At 35.3% G+C, this 20440-nt stretch overlaps 3 protein-coding genes across 3 annotated transcripts; 1 reads left to right on the forward strand and 2 right to left on the reverse strand.

The window, feature by feature from the left end:
• Positions 1–812: 812 nt before the first annotated feature.
• On the reverse strand, positions 813–3399 carry LOC108574054 (chromobox protein homolog 5-like). The gene is made up of 4 exons (XM_017936564.1): positions 2879–3399; positions 1966–2242; positions 1547–1880; positions 813–1460 (listed from the first exon to the last, which is right to left on the reverse strand). The coding sequence occupies exons 1-4, from the start codon at positions 3239–3241 to the stop codon at positions 1433–1435; spliced, it is 1002 nt and encodes a 333-aa protein (XP_017792053.1). The 5' UTR covers positions 3242–3399; the 3' UTR covers positions 813–1432.
• A 760-nt stretch (positions 3400–4159) lies between these two features.
• Positions 4160–5979, forward strand: LOC108574080 (tektin-B1). Its single transcript, XM_017936591.1, has 7 exons — positions 4160–4205; positions 4367–4529; positions 4589–4849; positions 4912–5082; positions 5150–5372; positions 5441–5664; positions 5768–5979. The coding sequence occupies exons 1-7, from the start codon at positions 4160–4162 to the stop codon at positions 5967–5969; spliced, it is 1290 nt and encodes a 429-aa protein (XP_017792080.1). The 3' UTR covers positions 5970–5979.
• Positions 5980–6089: 110 nt separating this feature from the next.
• LOC108574030 (U3 small nucleolar RNA-associated protein 6 homolog) lies at positions 6090–8543 on the reverse strand. The gene is made up of 9 exons (XM_017936527.1): positions 8392–8543; positions 8188–8314; positions 7963–8103; positions 7696–7886; positions 7396–7620; positions 6983–7325; positions 6734–6904; positions 6497–6671; positions 6090–6430 (listed from the first exon to the last, which is right to left on the reverse strand). Exons 1-9 carry the CDS (start codon positions 8481–8483, stop codon positions 6090–6092), a joined length of 1806 nt encoding a protein of 601 aa, XP_017792016.1. The 5' UTR covers positions 8484–8543.
• Between the last annotated feature and the right edge of the window lie 11897 nt (positions 8544–20440).

The following is a 20440-nucleotide window of genomic DNA, read 5'->3' on the forward strand; positions in this document are numbered from 1 at the left end:
ATAAATAAATGAACATTTATAAAAAAATGTAGATAAACAAGCCAAATTTTAATTTTTCTAATTATCATTCTATCTTTTTGAAAATAGTACCAATGAATTGATGAGAAAAATGTTCCATTTTTTTATTACTTAATTTAGCCACATTTGCTAATAAAGGAAAAAATATATTTTATATGTATTTGTACGTTATCTGTAAAAATACTTTTGAACCGGGGTTGAAACTAGTTATGATATCGGTTTCGGTTCTTGAAACAGTTACTAGAATCGAAATAATGTTATAATTATTATAGATATATCGGTTCTGACCCATATCGGTTTCGGTTTTTCGGAACTGATATAATAACGGTTCTAAAGAATCGAAACCGATATGAGTGAGAACCGTTATAACATTTTTTCGGTTCTCATAACTGTTTCAATTAGAACTAATATATAACAGTTTGAAACAGTTATTTTTCCTGCTAAGCAAACCCTGCTTTTATGTGATTACTCAACAGAGATATTGAAATAAATTGAGTGACAAGCTCCGCCTAGCCCATACATCGTACGGATTAAACATGATATAAATTAGAACAATTTTACCAGTAATTAATTTAAATATTTCGGATAGCGAAAACATGATGTATGACAATTTATAACGATAATTTTTATTTGATTATTGTTAAGTCTAGTCCGATTTATATCGTGTTTGAACTCATTTTTATTAGGAGAACCCGAACAATTCATTAGTACTACTTTCATAAAAATAAGATGAAAATTATAAAAATTGAAATTTTCATCAACAGGCGATTCATTATAACACATGCGATATCCCTTTCAAGTGCCGCATCTCTTTTACTCTACATCTTTCGTCTCCCTTGTGCTATATATATTCTCGTGTAATTTTATGTATGGGCGTGTGTGCATGTATGTGTACCACAGCATGGCCAGCGTAGTTTAAGAGTGGAGTGGATAGATTCTATTCAGCAACTGTTAAACTGCCGAACGGTAACAGTGGAATTGGAAAATGGTGGAGAAGAAAATTACGTGGCAGGTCAACAGAATTGGCCCCGACTATAGCAATATCTTAATCGCTTTTATATCTTCATGTTTATTTAAAAAGCAAGTCACTTATGATTTAATTTTTAATGATGTGTTATTTTTTCGTAACACTACAAATTATATATTAACATATGTGTATACATCTATACACACAAATATATACACATATGTCTACTATGCAGAGCTGGAAAGATCGCGTGCGGACAGAATGCGGGATCTTATTGATGTAGCGGACACAGTCATAAAGTCACTCATCTACTAATCCATGGCGTGATGGTGAGCATCAAAGGTTGAGCGAGCGAAAGGCCCCTCTTACCCCTGTACTGCCCCGCACTCAATCTTTTCAGCCCTGCAGTATACATATGTAGTGTAGTCTTGCAGTTTTTTTTATCACTTATTCATCACATTCGTGATACATGGTTCTGTAGAAAAAAATACAACAAAAAATATATTTAATTCTATTTGGAGAAAAAACTATAAAAATTAACAAAATTATAAATATAATTACCTTTGTTTATCAATATTTCGTCGAGACAATCTTCTTCCCTGCTCATGTGTGGCTAATGTGTACCGTTTTGTGTGAGGACGATTTGCTCTAAGTTCACGTGCCTCGGTAGTTTTAGCTTTCTCTACTTTTCGCATAAATTTTTCAATTAGTTCAGGACAATTTAAGTTTTCCTCTGGTTCCCATGAATCATCTGCTGCTGTAAATCCTTTCCAACGAATTAAAAATTGTCTCGTTTTATTTTTTTTAAAATGTACTTCTATAATCCTTTCTACTTCAAATTCTTTTTGATCTTCTTTATCATTTTTTTCTTCATCTGATGCTGTTATTTGTTTGCCTGTAATTAATTTAAAGTACAACAATTAAAATATAACTTTACAATGAGTTTTTCAAGATTACTGATATTTTTCTTGAAATAATACCATTTTCTGTTTCCTTTTTCATATTATTTTTCGATTTTCTAGGTTTTCTTTCCACTTTTGTAATTTTATTCTTCCCTGGTTTTGGGGAATTTTCAGCTTTCTTAGATTTACTGTCTTCTTCAGACTCTGTATCTTCATCTAAAAACTCTTCAATTAACTGTGGACAATGTAAGTCCTTTTCTTGTTCCCATGTATCAGAAGTTTCATCATATCCTTTCCATCTGACCAAAAATTGACGTCTTCCTTTAATAGTTCGTTGCCCCACAATTTTCTCTACCTAGATAAAAAAGATTGATACCTGTTAGATTTCAATAATATGTTTATCCTTATTGTACATTAAACTACATCAGTTAACATTATATAAATTACAAATACATTTCATAATCTTTTAATGCAAGAGTATAAGAAAATTGGAGCAAAGTTAAAACAATTAAAAAATATCGATACATCGCATTCCTAAATATATTATTTAGACTATAAACAAATGCTTGTCTACCATAAATATTATTTTGTTATAAATCTTTCATTTTCAACATCTTCCAGTATAATAAAATATATTACATTTTGTTTATATTTCTCTAAGGGTATAGTACACCCACGTAACAATTTAGGGAAAGCGCCGTATGAACGCCATCGAATATGACGATACGATACTACTACACATACGTAAATGCAATCGCTAGGTACTTTTGTATTTTTCATGGAAACTTTTGTATTTTTATCGCAAGACAATTTTGTTTTGCAATAAATATCAGTTTTGTATTCATGATGATCCAATATACTGAAGATTGTTTTTATTTTCTGTGCTTACGTAAAGATGACTAACACTATATGCCTAGACGCGGTTCTTTATGCCGCGAAAACGTAATTGTACTAAATAAACAAAACACAATAAATATTATATTTGACATACTTCATAATCTTTCTCGTTATTTCCGTCCTGTTTTGTTAAAGCCTTCTGATCATCCTTTTTAAGTCTTTTACTTGGTCCAGCTTTTCCGACATTCTTATTTTCTTCTCCGTCTGTGTCTGAAGCTTGAGTGTCTTCTACATCAGATTTTGCAGAATCCTCGGTTTCTTTAAAACTGTGGCGAGCACGAGACGGGCGCTTTTTTGGTGCACTTCTGCGCGGTGTTTCCACATGCTCATTCTCTTTTCCTCTCTTCATTTCGTCGTTATTATCACCTATGATGCGCGTGACGCCATTTTCCTCGGAGTCACTACCACTGGTCATATCAGACTTCCTACGCTTACTCTTCATACTCAATCTTCGCATACTATTCTAGCAACTAACACAAAATTTTGATTTCTTTCGTACTTTTCCTTCTAAACTCATAAATCGCGCGTTTTCTTTTTGATTATCTCAGATCTAGTTATGTATACAAACTCAGAATACAATTTTATCCCGCGTTTCTGTAAACAACTTGGAAACAGCTTGGCGCGATCACGAAACGTTCATGCGCAAATATATGCGCCAAGTAGACTTCTGAGCCAGCAGGGATGCGGTTACGTACAATATTTCATGGTCATAAATTATTTTATAGCTTTTATGTGCAGAATTCCCATCATATTATTTTACAATTGTAAATAAAAATTAACGTTAATTTACAATAATGCGTTAAGGAACAATTTTCACTATTTAGATAATAAAATTTTTATCAATTGCGCTTGAATAATGGCTTTATTTCCGTTACTTCGTTTTTTGAAACTGTTATTTGCTACATTTTTTCTACTATTTAAATAAAATATAAATTACAGACTTATTTATATTTCTTATTGCGCGTTTGATATATTCAAATAAAAATTCGTTTGCGACGTCATACTTCGGCCATATTGATTGAAAAGAAATAAACCGTTTTTACGAAATTATGGCTCACATTCCTAAGAATGATGCAATAAAGAAATTGTTTTTTATACTATATTACCTACTTCTTTATTTCTTATTTCATTAAATTATGTTTCCTTTTTTATATTCATTTCATAAAATATCACGAAATAGATAAGTAGAAAGGGTTTATAAAGGAGCAATAATCGAATAAAGTAAAGTGTTGTAAAATCAATATTTTACTTTGTGTACGATATTTCGTTGCTCTGGTAACCGAGCGTAACTTCCTTATTTATGCCCCTGTTAGGCTGGTATCTTCCACATAATTTTTGTATAAACTTTAACTTTTTTATTAATCTTTTTTAAGTCATGGCCAAATCTGTAACTACATACGAAAAACCTTTACCACACATAAGTAAGTATAATTTTTAGAATTGTCAAAATAACAAATGTTTATATTTTACTTCTTTCATTCAAATATTTCTTCCTGAATGAAATTATATATTACATACATATTTTAAGGAAATAGTACCATTTAAAAGTATTTGTATGAAATATACTTCTTTTTTATAATAGGTTTACCAGATTGGTATGCTAAGCAATGGGAAGTTCAGCAAAATGCAGCTCTCAGAAGTGCAGAAGCATTTGAATTAAGAAATTCAGGAAAAATTGTTCGTTCAGAAACAATGGTAAAAACCTTGTGGGACTCATATATGAATAATACTCGTCTTGCAGATAGGTAATGATTAATTGAAATGATATCTGAGAAAAAATGTATATTTTATTAAATATTTGCAGAGTAACAGAATTATCAAGATGGAGAGAAGTACTTCAGCATTTGTTAGATAAATTAATTACAGAGACAAGATTCATACAGGCTGAGAAGGCTGATGCAGAAAAAGAATTAGAAAATTTAAATTATCCATTACAAGTAACTGCAGAATGCATTTCTATGAGAGATTGTCGTAGAGGAACAGAGCTTACTTATGATGAAGCTGATACAGAATTAAAAAGAGAACTCTGTGTCATTGAAAATGTTAAAAAATTATTAACTGATAGGTATAATATTAGTATAAAGAAAATTCAAGTACATATTTATAAGTATACATTACTTTATGTAGGGTACAAGCTGCATGGGAAAAGTTAAATCGTTTGGAAGAAGTTAGATTTACAGTGCAGTTGGAGGTAGAGGATAAAGATGAAACTATTAAAATAGATAAAGAAAATCTTAGTTTAGATCGTACCTGTGCAAATATTAGCTACAAACCAAATGCATTAAGAACTCCAAAAGGGTGAGAACAAACATTTCATGTGTTTCACATATGAAATAAATGTAAAATATTTGTTTTATTACTGTAGGTCAATAACATATGAAGCTTGGTTGAAACACTGCCAACATGCTAAAACTTTAGCTGACAATGAATTAAGCGATGTATATAATTTTCGAGAAGCTATGAATGTAATGCGTGAACGAGCTAGGAACGACATTAAAGCTCAGCAGGATGTAACAGATTTTAGTTTACGAAAACGAATCTATCAGACGCAAAAAGCTCGAAATGAGTTAGAGTGGCAGAAGCTTAAAGTAACTATAATTTTTATAAATAAAAAGATCATTAGTGGTATATAACTACATTCCATCATAATTTACAGATTGAAAAAGAAATGGAAATTTTACAAAAAGAAATAGTAAGATTAGAAGATGCACTACTGCATAAAGTTGATTCTATAAAATGTGCGGAAACAAGATTAGAAAATCGTACTTATCGTCCTGGTTTTGAACTTTGTCGTGATGAAGCTGAATTAGGTTTGAAAGATGAAGTTTTACAGTTGCGACAAACTGAAAAAGATTTATCAAAAGTTTTGGAAAATTCAAAGTACGTACAACGAATACGCATAAGTTACATAATACATTCTTATATCTTTTCCGCAAAACAATTAAAAAGTTTATTGTATTTGGTACACGTCTTGTTTTTATAGAGGAGCGTATAATAATTTGGAAAGCTTACTGTTGCGGGTTGATAGAAATTTAGATGACAAACAACATTCTTTAGCAACGGATGTGATGTGTTTAGACATGAGAGCAACGTTGAAAACAGGGGATAGAACCCGATTACCTAATGAAACCGATCGTAATATTGTTCTCACACATATGGAAGAAGAAATACCACTTGAGTCGTGAATAACTGCAATATTCACGTAAATCTACTAGAAATAATGTTTTTCGAGTATATAAAATGTCTATTTATTATATAGCTTAATGATGTTTTCATTGTACACATTTTGCCATGCTTAAGTATATTTATGTGTCTGTATCTATGCAAATTGGATTCGCTTTAATTAAACTGTACTCTGAAATAAAAGAATCTGTTAGTGCTGGTTCTAAGGTTTTTACTGCCCTTCTGTGTATTTCTCCGACTTTCTTTGGATCGCCATGTTTCATTTCAAATGTAATGTAATGTATCCAAACACTAGTATTATTTTTGCCAAATTGTAATGTTGACATTTCATTGCATTTTCTTATGTGTTTTATGGATACTTCAGGTTGCATAAGTTCTAATTCCATCATTTTTTTGTGCAATTCAAGACAGAAAGGAGGTTGCAAACAAAGATTATCATAAACTTTTCGCGCTGCTTGTATACCTAAAACAAAAACTAGTTGTAATATAAGTTCTACAAAATGTAATCTTGTAATTTATAGTTACTCACTTTTTGTTAGAACTAGCCATTCAATATAAGTTGGTTTTATTTCCTGTGCAAAATTTGGATGTCCTTGCAAAGCTGCTTGAAAAATTTGTTCAGTTTTTTCAGGACATTTTGCTTGTACATGTAATATCTTTATTTTCCATAAAGACAATGATTTTTCTCCAAGGACTTGTGTTGCCTAAAAAGTTATGTTCTGTGTATACAATATCATAGATGCAATTAAAAATAATGATTTTGTACCTTTGAAAAAGTAGTTTCAGCTTCTTCTTCATCTCCTGAGGCAAACAGATATCTTAATCTGGCATGCCAAAGACTTACACTACTTGGTATAGTTTCAGTTGCTATACTCAGAATTTCTTTTAATTTCTTTTCCGTAGTTTCATCTTTTTTTTCAACATTTAACATGTTAATCTGTAATAGTATTAGTAGATATTAAAGCCTTTAATTATCTATTTTATTCAATGAATGATACTTCAATATGTTACTAACCCAATGTAAATAATACTTTTCCTTTAATTTTTTTGCTTGGTGTGCTTGTGACAATGCTGTTTTTAATAGTTTTCTTTTAAAATTTGGCAAAGATCCAGCTGTCTGATTAATTTCTATTAAACATTCTATATACAAAGACCACATTTCTTCAGCCTTAATTTTTTTAACTGCCGTTTGATATACTTTGTTACAAGATGTTATACGATCTCTTAATGAAGTTTGTTCTGAACTATCAACTTCCATTATAGTCTCACTGAGACAAGGTTGAATAAGTCCTTCTAATTCGCGTCGAGCCATTGTGTCCCACATTAGAGGTTCATGGGCATATTCTTGTATCATATCACTAAGAAGATTTAAGGAAACTTAAAATCCAGACAATCAATAATACCACCATATATTTTAACTGTTCCTACCTAACAATTTTATTTTGTAATTTTTCTGTACTCTTATATTCTTTTGTAATATTTAATAATTCTATTATGAATTTAATGTCTTTAATACATTTTGATGCTTGCTGATATATGATATAAGCTCTCTTTAGTCCAATAGTCATATCATCATCAGTTCCTGTTGGTATTGCATTGTCACCAATACTTTCATTCTTTTGATCACTAATCACTACATCCTCTAGTTCTAATCTAAATCATGAAGTTAATTATTAAGACATAAATGCAAATATTAAGACTTTCTAAAACATTTAAAATATTGCTTACTTAAAAGCATCAATAAATAATAATTGAGAAGTTGGATGTATATGCAAACCACGAAGAAGAAATTGTCGGGCAGTTTGTTTATTTTTGCTTTCTTCTAGCTCCCAACGTGCAGCAACGTGCCAACATTTAGGCTTATCTTGATGAACTTGTAACATTCTACCTAATATGTGACTTACACTGTTGTGAAAATGCTGTCACATTTTAAATTGACATTTATAAATTGTAAAATTAGTTGGATTAATAAGAAATTATAATTCAAATACTTACAACATGCTTACAAAATTTTATATAAGCAATCCAAAAACGAATATCATCTTGAAATTTAAATATTGCATCTCTATACAAATGATTCATTTTATTTGTAATGGTATGATCAATATCTGATTTCTTCTGTGCAATTCCAAATTTCTGTTAAATTGAAAGAAATTGTATAAATATAATTAATTCTTTCGAATTTTCAATTAAATTATTCTTAAGCCTGTAATAACATACATCTCTACGTTGTTTAATTAATTTAAGGAGATCCATTTCATACTGTATATATCTTAAATAGTCTTCTTTAGTTTTTGTATGTCGTTGAATTTTATATTCGTATTCCTTGAGTTTCTTCGCGATTCCTCTAAATAATTTACAAGAACAGAATCTGTTAATCGAAATAAATAACCTACGTCTACGAATATGATCTACTTCACTTACCGAATTTCATTTTTGTCAAACAGTTTAATTCTTTCCATCTGTTCTAATTCGGGGATCATATCCTCGATTCGTTTTTCCACAAACTCAGCCATGGTTACTTTCTTTTTTAATTAACAAAACACAAATTAATATAAGAATCACAGAAAGATCTTTAACACATGTACGAAATAATCACTCAGAGTATTCAACCACGTTGCTGTAACATTACCTACTAAAGATCAATATAGAGCTACAGTGTATATCTACATTATCATTCTATGATGAATTAGATTTCTACTATGTTTCTATCATGTGGCTCCATCTAGAAAATTGATTTTTTAGATAGTTTAGCGCGTATTCTTTAGTCGTTTGGTAGTCGTTTTGAATCGGAAATATCGTGTAAACTTTTCCTTGCTGAATTTTAATTATATAGTAACAAAAAGTTGAACGAAGTGATTTAATTAGTCTAGTTAAAGTTATTTATGTAATTAAAATAGTTAAACAATATCAGTGAATACAAAAGTGAAGTACAACGTGTATCCTGTGCTGCATTCTGATGTAACGTATTGATACAGGTACGGTGTAAATATCTAAACGATATAATTTTACTTATTTCTATCGAGTAAAGTGTAATTATTTAGTAGGATTTTAATTATTGTATTGTACGAAATACATTAATATTAGTTCGATGCAGAATAAATTGCTAGTTGTGTTGTTGCACGCTGCAATGGTTGTTGCAACATTTTCTCATATTCATGTATTTAATAATAAATACATGGATTCAAGTGCATTCTCTGAAAGAGGAGCAATGCGAGAATTGTTCAGTAAAAATAGAAAACCATTAAACTGTGAAATATTGCTTGTAAGGGAGCCTTGAAGATATTCATATTTTCAATAAAAAGAAAAAAGACCTTTGCTTTATTTCAGTATCAAGTTCGACACGTTTACACTGGCTTGGTTACGAGGAGTTTCGACATTAAATGTAAGATGGCGGCAGCTACGGCTGCGGCGCAAATGAGTCGGCGATCGACACGGTTGTGCCATCCATGATGGCCGAGACAGTTTCCGAGATTTCGAGCACGGTGTCGTGAGTACGTGTACCCTTTATTGCACGTTTAATCGCTAGTGAGGCTCATCAGCAAGACAAAAGGATCCCGGAAAGAATGACAGACAGTCCAGCGGCACTCGTAAGTGTTGTCACTGTCTATTAAATTTTCTACAGCCAGAGTTTTCGGGACCCTCGATACTCGATAGGTTACCCATCGAGGAACATGCGCGCATCTAGGGCTTCTTCGCGTACATGTATCGGTAATCGAGCAACGATCGTGTTCGTTGCTAGTTGATATTTCGGCTCTTTCTCGACTCTAGTAATCGGTGGGTGCTTCTGAAAGAACTGATCCCGATGGGGATGTGCAGTTCACGTCCGATATGGAGTAACGCGCAAACGCAGAATAGAGGTTCGTTGGCCGTTCTCATTTGACGTCACTAGCTGATAGTGGTTGTCACCTGTTTTTGTCGACGGTGACGTCACGAGTAGTTGTGACGTAACCATAAAGATCGTTTTCTCGGTCATACCGAGTCTGTTTACTCTTACGTATGGCAGGATACGTCAGATTACATATGCTGATGCGTGAATAATACTTCGACGTCTATATGCACGCATTATTATGCGTCTACCGAGCATCGTTCGAATTGATGTTCGCGGCTTACAGCATTAACTAGTTTGGCGACATAATGTCCGCCTTCCATATTGATTTCGTGCTTACACACCTGACATAAGTGGTGTTTACAATGCATTGTACGAACGTGTCGAACACTTGCTGCTATTATTTATGTTTACACTCGTTCTTAATGGTGTATTCAAATTTTCTTTTGTATATCTTTTATTTTCAAAATACCTTTTATCGAAATTACCTTCAGTTCGCTAACAATTATATTTGAATTATTTTTACGACAATAATACCAATTATAATATATAATACATCTAACAGTAATACGATAGACCAGAATAATACTTCGAAAACAGGATAAACTAGATATAAGAGTAAAAGAGAAAGACGAATGATTCGTATTGCGATCAGTAAACCAAATCTCATTCGTAGCTGCAATGCTAGGCATGATAAGAACTACACGGCAGGTGGCACGACCTTAAAAGCAATTTCAATCGCATTTAACACGATTTGCGATTGAAAAGGCGACCTTGCCGTACCACGATCTCACACCCCATCTATAGTCAAACGATCGTAGTCCATATCCAGACCCTTGTACGCTGTTTACATCGATACTTCCAAGTCCGTTTAAAACTAGTTTTTCAGGCTTTCAAATAACGGCTATAGGACGCTCGACACGAACATAAGTCTATAAGATGAAACAAACGAATATATAAGCGGATAAACACGCGAGCAAACGGTAAGCGATGTTTAGAGGCAGCTTATTTGTTCGTTCTTGTTAGTTGGAAGTATCGAACCAGCGTGAAATTGTGCTAGCCACTTCGGTTCTGTATTTGTTTCTCAATCGATACTCCTTGAAGGAGCTGTTTCGCTGTGAATTTACCTCTCACTCTTCCATCACTATCTAATTAAGACTTCTTTTGTTTGACTTCCGTCGATCTTCGAGTCAGCCATATTAAGCATGAAATAACTTTTATTCCTATCGTGTTACTTTCTTTCGATGTAACATGGTTAAGTTAGAAATGGAAGTTGAGCAATTTTATTATTTAATTTGCAATTTTCTCTTCGAGGAATAAATACACAATTAATCGAAGTATTTGACAAGTAGTGTTTTCACCTGTTAACTGGGGAAGACAAATTAACAGGTGCACAAATTAATTTGACGCCTTTACTTACGTAGCTTGACTACTTTATCGACTCAGTAACGCCATAGTTTTTCAGGGAAGAATTCTTCGGTTATCCGATGAATGGAAAAATGTTCGAAAATAATGGAGATTATTTTGAACGGTAAAATTCTATTTGTTTTTTTTTTTCCTTTTTTGTAAATAAACATTCAAATTTGTGAAATAATACGATGGAATTAATTTGTACACCTAATATACGATAGTTTACTTACCGACGGATTACTCCTTTTTAATTGTACCGTTATGACTGTACTAAACGTAAAATACATTTACATTTGCAAGAATCAAATTGAAGCAACTGCTTATATAATTTCGATTCATTTTTAATTATAAACTAGAGGCATTCGTAATTTCTGTCTGAGTTCTGCTTGAACGAAGTGAACCGAGTTAACAGGTTAATTACAACATTGGTCAGTTTTACTCTTTCTTTTTTTGTTTTCCTCGCCGGAACTACTTTTCGGTACAAATGTTATTCATTTCTAAAAGGTTCATTCAGGCTGTCGGCGGTAGTTAAAAGTAAAGGCGGAAATGGGCTTGGTAAGGCCGACAGCGGTGTAACCAGATTAGAATGCTTTTATCGTGGAATTAAATGGCCAGGAAAAGCCGGAAGTGCGAACAACGTTTCAGCGGGAATATTTAATTTTGTATACAGTTCACGCTATTTATTCTGCTTCATCGCGCGCGCATCAGCCACGGCTTACGAATAGTATATATCGCAACATATTCCAAAGCTTTAGTCGTAGGCTTTAATTTTGAATGTTTCACCCCTGCCTCTCTCTCTCTCTCTCTCTCTCTCTCTCTCTCTCTCTCTCTCTGCTATCCATCAGCGCGATAAACTTTGAAACTATGCGTGCGCCAGTTTCAAAGTACTCGCCGGGTAAACATAATCTCAGGCCTGACTGTTCTCAATCGGATATTACGACAAGGTACATTCCTTCCTTTTCGGCAATATTTTTTTTTTAATAGGAACAGACAATGAACAGTTAAAAAAAAGAATTAGATTTTCTATTCTCGTAAATTCTAAATGATTGATAATTTCGAAATCTAATTAATCTCAAAAGTGGAAATTAAAAAAAAAGTCGACTCTTTTTGAAAATCGCCAACGAAGATCACGGTAGAAAATTTTTTCCTCGTAATTTTATTCCCAGATTTTCTATTATGTTTCAATTTCTTAAAATATGATATTTGTAATTTAAGTTTGAAATAATAGTCAGTAGAAACGGCGCGAGTAGAAAATAACGGGAACGGTGGTAAGACGAAAGCCCACCGGGTAATTAGTTTATTTGTTTGGTTTTGCAGAAACGCGGTTGATCTAATATCTGTTTTATCCTACACGGGTAGAAACCGTTTCAATCTCGTGGCGGAGATAGGATCATGTAGCAGCGTGCGTCGCATTGAATGGCTGCAATTGTGCAGCTGCAGTTCAGTAACGATTATTGGTGTAGGTACATGTATACCAATAATGTTAACGAGACACCTCGTATATCGTCGTTCACGCGTGTACACACACTCGTCCACCACGACGTTCGTGATTTCCTTCTATTACGATTGTTCCTCCGTCTACCCCCATTTTCTCTTCTTCCTTAACCCTCTGTAACCCGATTTTTCTTTCCTCGTCAGAAGAAAAATTATGGGTTGATCGCAGTTTTACATTTCGATGGGAGATGTAGGATTTAGTAATTATTATAAAGCAGTTAATTGTTAATAAATAAATAAAATGAGACTTGTAAACTATAGATAAATAGAAACCTAATTTTCAAGACACATGGCGTTGTAGAGGGTTAACGTTCTCTCTCTTTATTCTTTACTTAGCTACTGTATATACAGTCGGTGGAAGAAATATAGCGGGGACCTAACCTACAATTTCGGGTGAATTGAAATTTCAAAAAATTTATACATATGCATCTGAAAATATTTTAAAACGTCGATAATGTGATTGGCCATAATCTCAAAACTAACGTTTTGAGGTTAGGACACTACTGCACTGATAGCCTCAATTGAAGCGTTAAGTACTTAAGTGCACCGATTGAAGCAGCGACACTCAGAGATTTTTGATCGAGACTAAATCAAAGCTAAGGTCCTGATTGAGGTTTCTAGCCCTTATCTTCTCAGGTTTCGATCGATTCGCTCATCGATATTACTCGCAAGTGGAAACTTCGACGCCTGACGCGATCTTCCGCTATATTTCTTCCTACAACTATACTTCCTACACGTTACTTCCTTCACAGTATAACTGTCTAATGCACAGTGAGATATTTTAACGTGGTATTAGTTTCTTAAGTTCTTCCATGTCGATTTACAATCAGCACAATAATCTTAAACCGTTATCATGTTCGTCATGACAATCATGAAGTATGAACTCACCGATGTTGCATAAAACCTTCTGTGGTATCGGGGCCTTCATACCAAAGAAAAGGGAAACCGACAAGGAAAAATAGAGAGGGAGTTGTTGGTGTAGTGCGCAAAGTCTTGGCTTGCCACCGCGGAGGTCGCGGGTTCGATTCCCGGTATTGTTGTTTTGGGTCTCTCAAAATTTTTCCTCGGTTTCTACACTTCTCACTAATCACGCTTTTCTCTGATTGTGTTCAGATTTAATGTTAAGATTGTTGCACGAGTGTGTCCGTATATGAATGGGGGAACGGTTTCAGATCGAAAGGGAATTTCTTTCAGGGATGAAAGGGGGAACACACGCACAACATAGAAAAATGGAAGGAAACTCGGGAGTAAGACAGGAGAGAAGAGGAGAGTTAATAAAGACGCGCGAGAGCACACAGGGCAAGAAAAGGCAATTTTCGAAGGGAAGCGGGTTTCATCATCGACGCTGGCCATGCAGCGTGTTCTGGCAAAATTACGGCCGACTTCCCATTGTTTGGACACCAGAAATTTATGGTTACGAGCCGCGCTTGCGGTCATATTCCAATTCACATGCCGAGATATTGATCTTAATTTGAATCTACTGGGCGGCGCCTTAATTCAGATCAATTGGCCAACCAATTAATTCGAGAGTAACGACCAATCGCCTGCCATGGGAATAATTAGGAGGCCACCATTAGATACTGGAGGCTGATGCCGGCTGCTGGTGAAAAAAAAAAAGGAAGAAAAAATAAACAATTTTCCCCGTCGAAGCGAATGTTTTCTAAACTGGATGTGTAATAAAGGACACACGTCGTTGAAAGAGATTCTAGGATTGCTCCTTAGACCGCAACACTCTAGTCGTGTGTGTCTGATATATTCTAACGTCGTAGAAATTATTTTACTTCTTCTTCTACTTTGAAAAATTTGCAAATTTTTTAATTGAGAAAAGAAATATGTATGCAGGGATATGAATCTCTAAATTATTTTCGCTGGTATCGAAAATAAGAAGAAATTATTAAAAGAAGTTTACCTGACGATAATAAACAAGTTGCCCCAAGGTCATTTTGAGTGTCATTTCAAGGTCGTCAATCTGTGTTTTATAATACGACGTTGTAGTCAAGGCTAGTTCAATGATCTGTGACGTTATAACCTTAAAATAACCTTAAACGGTAAGAAAAATGTCGATGACCTTGAAACGACCTTCATTCAACACAATTCATTTCAAGGAATCATACAAATTCGTCTTAGTCATTTTTTCATACTTTCAACGATAGCGTAAGTAATGTAAATGTTCACTATAAATTAGACACCCTGTATGTGTACTTCTCGACCCTTCACATTACGTGAAACTGGATTCTTTGTATAATCGGACAATTCGTCAAGTACATAACTAGTAAGAGAATACGAGAGAATAATGGCTGAGAAAATATTTCAAGGTGTAACATGCTTCATTGCAAGTAGAAAATCCACGGAAATAGTCGGGGTACAATTTAGTGGGCAAGAAGGAGAATCTACAATATTCTAGCAGAGCTGTTTTACCAACGATAGAGTTTAAAAATACGTCTCCTCGGTATTTCGACCATGGAGGAAGCGGGTAATGTAAAACATCGTAAATTCGTCGAAGTAGCCAAGGAGGAGAGAGACTCTCTCTGATGCAATGGTTAGGTTAGTACGGTACGCGTCGCGCGAAGCATCCTTAACGGTTCCGTTTCTTTTTTAATAGATCCCCCGAAAAATTTACGACACGCCCGAATCGCGATACGAATATCGAGTTTCTCCTAGATTATTTACGACGTTATAATTTTCGCCTCGAGGCGTGGGACTCTAATCTATCGCTGTGCGAATAGTACGTGAAATTCGACCACCTCCTTCCTCCCACGGTTACCAACCAACTCACCGAGAAATTACATTCTCTACGAAGAATTTCACCGTTCGGACTGACGAGTCGAGACAGCTGCGTGAAATTTCTGTTCGTTCGTTCGTCGCCGTCTTGCTCGATCGAATCACAGATCAATTGCATTTTACAAAAATATTCCCCCGCCCACACGCGATATTCCGAAAGTTTCATAAGGAAAATTTGTTCCGGTGTCACTTTTTATCCGAACGTTCTCTATCGATTGAATCATCACGTATTCCAGTTGTATTTATATTCCTCCTATATTTATAAGATACACTTAATCTACGAATAGCCGATGTTCTTCTTCTTTTGTGCGATATGAATTTTCATTTGGTCTTGATTTTACACTATTTTCTAGCAAATGAACATATTTCGATTTATTATAGAGCACAATGTTGCACGTATCTACTGTGTTTGTTTTCATAGATTCTTTGATAGTTAACGATTCGTAAGGAATACCTCTGGGATGATATCATTAGGAACGCAACAGCGCTATTTCTACACGAAAATGATTCACATTGAGGGAATAACGAGGTTTATCTCGAAGATTCATCTTACTACTATGAAAATTTTCAATGTCTCCGATGTTTTCGATCAATAAAATTCGTTTATTCTGTCTTTTTGTTGTAAGTTTCCGACATTCCTTCTGTCAAACTTCAATTCCTAGATTTCCCGTTTAAAATAGCTCGCAACACTTCTTATATAAACGTAACAGAACACTTGCAGAACTGTTACACCAGTTACAGTGAAAACAATATTCAAAAAACACTCGAAATACTCGTCCACGAAAATCTTATTTCTACCGTAACCTAACCTAACCTCAAAATCAGTGTACGTATACCTCGACTCTAAACCTCGCATTCCTTCGGCTCGATCACACACACACACTTCCTTTTACCCACCCTCCGTTCAATCTGAACAGCAAGAAAGCCACGTTAATGAAACTTCCAATCAACGGAGAATCTTAACTTCGTGCAGTCAATTTACAATCGCAGCGACTCGTCGCCGTACACAACTCTGTTCGTATTATTCAATTCGCGTTTACGATTTCATTTGCATAACTGGCCGCCACGCGTAATCAGCGGGGTGTCGACTCGTTAATTTCGCGTTGGACAAAGAACGAGAACGAAAAAAAGGAGAAAAGGATAGAACGCGTGCAATTAAAGAGACATCTCTGTGAAACGGAAGTGAACGCATCGTTTCGGTCGTCCACTCGAGGGTAACGAAAAGAAACGGCGATAGATCCTCCGCGTGGAGTCGTTTCTACGGTTGGATTAGAAACTGCACTTAGTTTTACCCACGGTGAAAGATATCGGGTGGTTCCGCGTCGTCGTCGAGAGACAAATTGCACGGCCGGATTAGACGAATGTCTCGGAGAGATCGCGACCGAGACTTCCGGCAAAGCGGAACCTGTTTCGAACCCGTTTTAGACGTACGCGCGCGCGGTATCGTACCAGGCATTTTTCCGCTGAGCCTGCGCGCCAGTTTCAAGTACGTGCGTTCGCTACTAGGTGGCGACACGATGTCGAAGTTTGATCGTCTCGAGATGCAACGTAGATTTTTATCGAGATTATTGACATCGAGTGGGTGTTTCGTACGATGACACTTTACTCGTTAGGGTATGTTTGGAATGTAGTTACGCAGTTATGATAGAACGAGTGTTAGAATGCTTAAGAAAGTTGGAATATATCATCCTTGAACTTTCGAATCTAATAATTCCATATAAATTCTAGATCTCTTAGTTTCCCCAAATATTTCATATCTCATATTTTCTTTCTCTTTTTAAACTAATCCCAACTAAGTAGTAAAGTGAAGTATTTATTATTATGATTATCAAATTTCATACAGAATATCGCATTTGTAACGAATGAAGATTTTGAGGTGAAGGAAATTCGATCCAAAACAAAAGAAACCCCAAGGTCATCTCGAAGGTCATTCCAAGGTCACGCTTTCTCCTCCCTTGTTTCGTTACTTCCACATTGTTCAAACCCACGATGTTGCAGGTCGTTGAACTCGTCTCGACGTTGGCTACAACTTGGCATTGTAAAAAACAGAGGTTAATATTCGAAAAAATATCGACGATCTTGGGAGTGGTAAACACGACTTTGAGGATACTTTTTTTTTACCACCATTTTATTATCACCGGTTGGTCAATTTTTTCTTACTTTTAATAGCAGTGGAAAAACTTTACATGTTAGTCACAAACGAGACACTCCTGTATCGTTCACCGGAATTGAAATTTCACGGTAAAATTGGTTTCCTAAAAATTCGGTCCTTACGTAAAAGACAAACCGAAGCCTGAAACTGTGTGTAATCAGTTACGTTACGATAGCCTGGCAACAGCCATGCTTCATTTTTACGGTTTCGCTTTATCAATCGATGGATAAGGAATTTGTGGAGTGGGCATTTATCAGGAGAAAAACGCGTCACAGCCGTGGGAGAATGTAATTTCATTAACCAAACGTCGGAACGTGGAACGATCGAGTTTATAACCGATCGGTTGACAAAAGTGGCAATTTCATCATTGTTGTGCAATCATGAAATCAATATTATCCGTTATTTAGCTGTGACGTTTTCGATTAAAGTCTCCTATCGAGTGTGCAAATATTTTCCTCATTTAGCGTGCCGGCCTGTAACCAGTGTCTGCTGGATAATATTTACATCGGCGCGGCACAAAGTCCAATGAAATCATTACCCGAGACGTCTGTCTCTCTATTTGTCCGTGGCCGACTTTTCGTCCGCTATTTCGTTCAATAACATCGTGTTTACTTTCCTACGCGTGCACGCTCGCTAACCTGATAAAAAGGAAGAAAAAAAGAAAATAAGATTCGGGATTTATAGGTCCGTTCGACGATAACTTCAATTTACGAGTTGAATGTAATTCAACTTAATATTCGTCACCGATGCAACGTAGCGGTGATATAGTCGAGGTATAGTCGGTGGAAGAAATATAACGAGCTCGTAAAATTGGACACGTGTCGAAGTGTAAGATTTTCTCTATTTACAAAAAAAAAGGCGCCAAAGTGTGCACGCATTCGAATATCTTGAGAAAATGTTGACGTGAACCCTCGGTAACGGTCTGTACAATGTATAGCCGGTGGAAGAAATATATCAAGGTCGTAAGATCGAACAGTCGTCGATAAGAAAATTGACAGTGTAGCGAGCCTCCTACGCTCTGCCACCAGAGGGACGGGACTAACCACAGGTTCTCGCTAGTCCTCAGAAAGGCTCCTATTTGTACATATACACCTTCTGACCTGAGTCCTTCCAGTCCCTCCCGCGTCTAAGGCGCGGGTCTCCTAGAAAGCCTTACCGACGAGTCCACTACTAGGAGGCCCAGGACGGAAATGCCCCTAACCTTTCCTTTTCCGCCTATCCTCCACCAACTTTCCTATTAGCTTCAACAGAAATATAAGAAAATGATGAACGTGAATCCTCGGTAAGGGTCCGTGTACAATGTATAGTCGGTGGAAGAAATGTTATCGATGTCGTAAGATTGACCAAGCGTCAGAGAAACGATAATCAAATAAATACAGTCAGGGTTGCATATCAAATTTCCCATAGCTTTAGATTCAGCTCCAATTGAAAAACATAAAATGTCACCTTTGTCGCGCATTATTTCTTCCTCAGACTATACATAAGGTATCAATCCCTTGTTTCAAGCCTTTTTTAATACGTATAATAGTTACCTATTTATTATATTTAAATACCATGTCAGAGAATAAATTATTTTTAGAATTGAGGCTTCATTAATCGTGCGAGAATCGATTGGAATAATTATGACATACATTTTCTTACCGTAATACAGGAACTTAATTTCAAACACGTTTATCTTTCGAAAAGAAACGCACTTTTTTCCTAGATATAAATTGCAGCACGTGAAAAAAAAAGTGCAACTGTATCCTCGTTTACACAACAGATGAGGGTTAATCTCCGGCGCGTGTCGGAAGCGTGAGCAAGGATGATCGCGGAGGTAAAGGTAAAGGTTGTTCAGCTGGTTGGGACAGTTGCGCGCGACACGTGTGATCACCGGAGATCATCGTTTGTCCGCGAAATCAGCCGATATAAATGCGCGCGGTCAGCCTGGTCCGTTTTCTTGTTGTGCGTTATTACGGCATTCCGCTAGAGTCATCGCGCTTCGAATAGCCTGACATCCTTTCCTCGGACAAACACGCTTCGACCGATCAATGCGATGATTTGTTATTTTCGGAGGTTAAGTAGCCTCTTTTTCCTTCGTCTCCTTTTAGATAAATCTCTTCAAATCGATGTAGAATCGGTCACTCTTGTGTCAGGTTCTCGTTGCCGTTTGAAACCTTGAAAATTGAAATTTATCGAATTAAGCTGAAAGTCCGTCAAAATCTTAAAATAGCACAGTTCGAGAAAATTTTTAAAGCGTCCATGGGTGCCATAGTAGTGAAAGGGTTAATCCTTAACCCTTTGGACTGCTTTGTCGAGTGTGACTCGACATCAGTTTTATTCACAGGCATGAATGAAGTAATTTTTAAATTGCCAGTTTAAATATGTATTATATTTTGCAATATTTTTTTACCTGGATGAGCAATAGGTACACATATATATGACCTTTAATGTTATTTTCAATATAGTCAGTAAAAAAAATTGTTTAAATTGGTTCCAATCAACCAAATGTCTTTTGAAGTGCATTTCAAATAAAATTCTTAAAATAATAGGGAGTTATTGAAAAAAACTTTTTTCTTTTAAATTTGGAGTTGAAAGGGTTGAAACGTTTCTCCATAGCAATTTCTCCTGTTTAATTTCTTTCCAATTTTCAAACTCTCGTGGTTCTATTAAACTTGTTCGAAAATGCCCCAAAATCGGTGCAACCCAAAATAAAAAAAATGATCCCTTTAATTGTTAAGTTTGAAGCGAACTGCCAAGTGAATCGTAGTGAAGTTTGCATCGAAGATGAGAGATAAAGTAGGCGTCGATTTTTCTCCCGATTCGTG

This window comes from Habropoda laboriosa, unplaced genomic scaffold (assembly GCF_001263275.1).
Source record: "Habropoda laboriosa isolate 0110345459 unplaced genomic scaffold, ASM126327v1 scaffold145, whole genome shotgun sequence".
NCBI classification, from domain to species: Eukaryota; Metazoa; Arthropoda; class Insecta; order Hymenoptera; family Apidae; genus Habropoda; species Habropoda laboriosa.

Coding starts and splice junctions, on each gene's coding strand:
- LOC108574054 (XM_017936564.1), bottom strand. CDS start 3,241: ATGCGAAGATTGAGTATGAAGAGTAAGCGTAGGAAGTCTGATATGACC. Junction 1,881..1,965: donor GAAAAAGGAAACAGAAAATG/GTATTATTTCAA, acceptor AATTAATTACAG/GCAAACAAATAACAGCATCA. Junction 1,461..1,546: donor CGAAATATTGATAAACAAAG/GTAATTATATTT, acceptor TTTTTTCTACAG/AACCATGTATCACGAATGTG.
- LOC108574080 (XM_017936591.1), top strand. CDS start 4,160: ATGGCCAAATCTGTAACTACATACGAAAAACCTTTACCACACATAA. Junction 4,206..4,366: donor AAAACCTTTACCACACATAA/GTAAGTATAATT, acceptor TTTTTATAATAG/GTTTACCAGATTGGTATGCT. Junction 4,850..4,911: donor AAAAAATTATTAACTGATAG/GTATAATATTAG, acceptor TACTTTATGTAG/GGTACAAGCTGCATGGGAAA.
- LOC108574030 (XM_017936527.1), bottom strand. CDS start 8,483: ATGGCTGAGTTTGTGGAAAAACGAATCGAGGATATGATCCCCGAATTA. Junction 6,905..6,982: donor AAAAGTATTATTTACATTGG/GTTAGTAACATA, acceptor ATACTATTACAG/ATTAACATGTTAAATGTTGA. Junction 6,672..6,733: donor CTGAAACTACTTTTTCAAAG/GTACAAAATCAT, acceptor ATAACTTTTTAG/GCAACACAAGTCCTTGGAGA.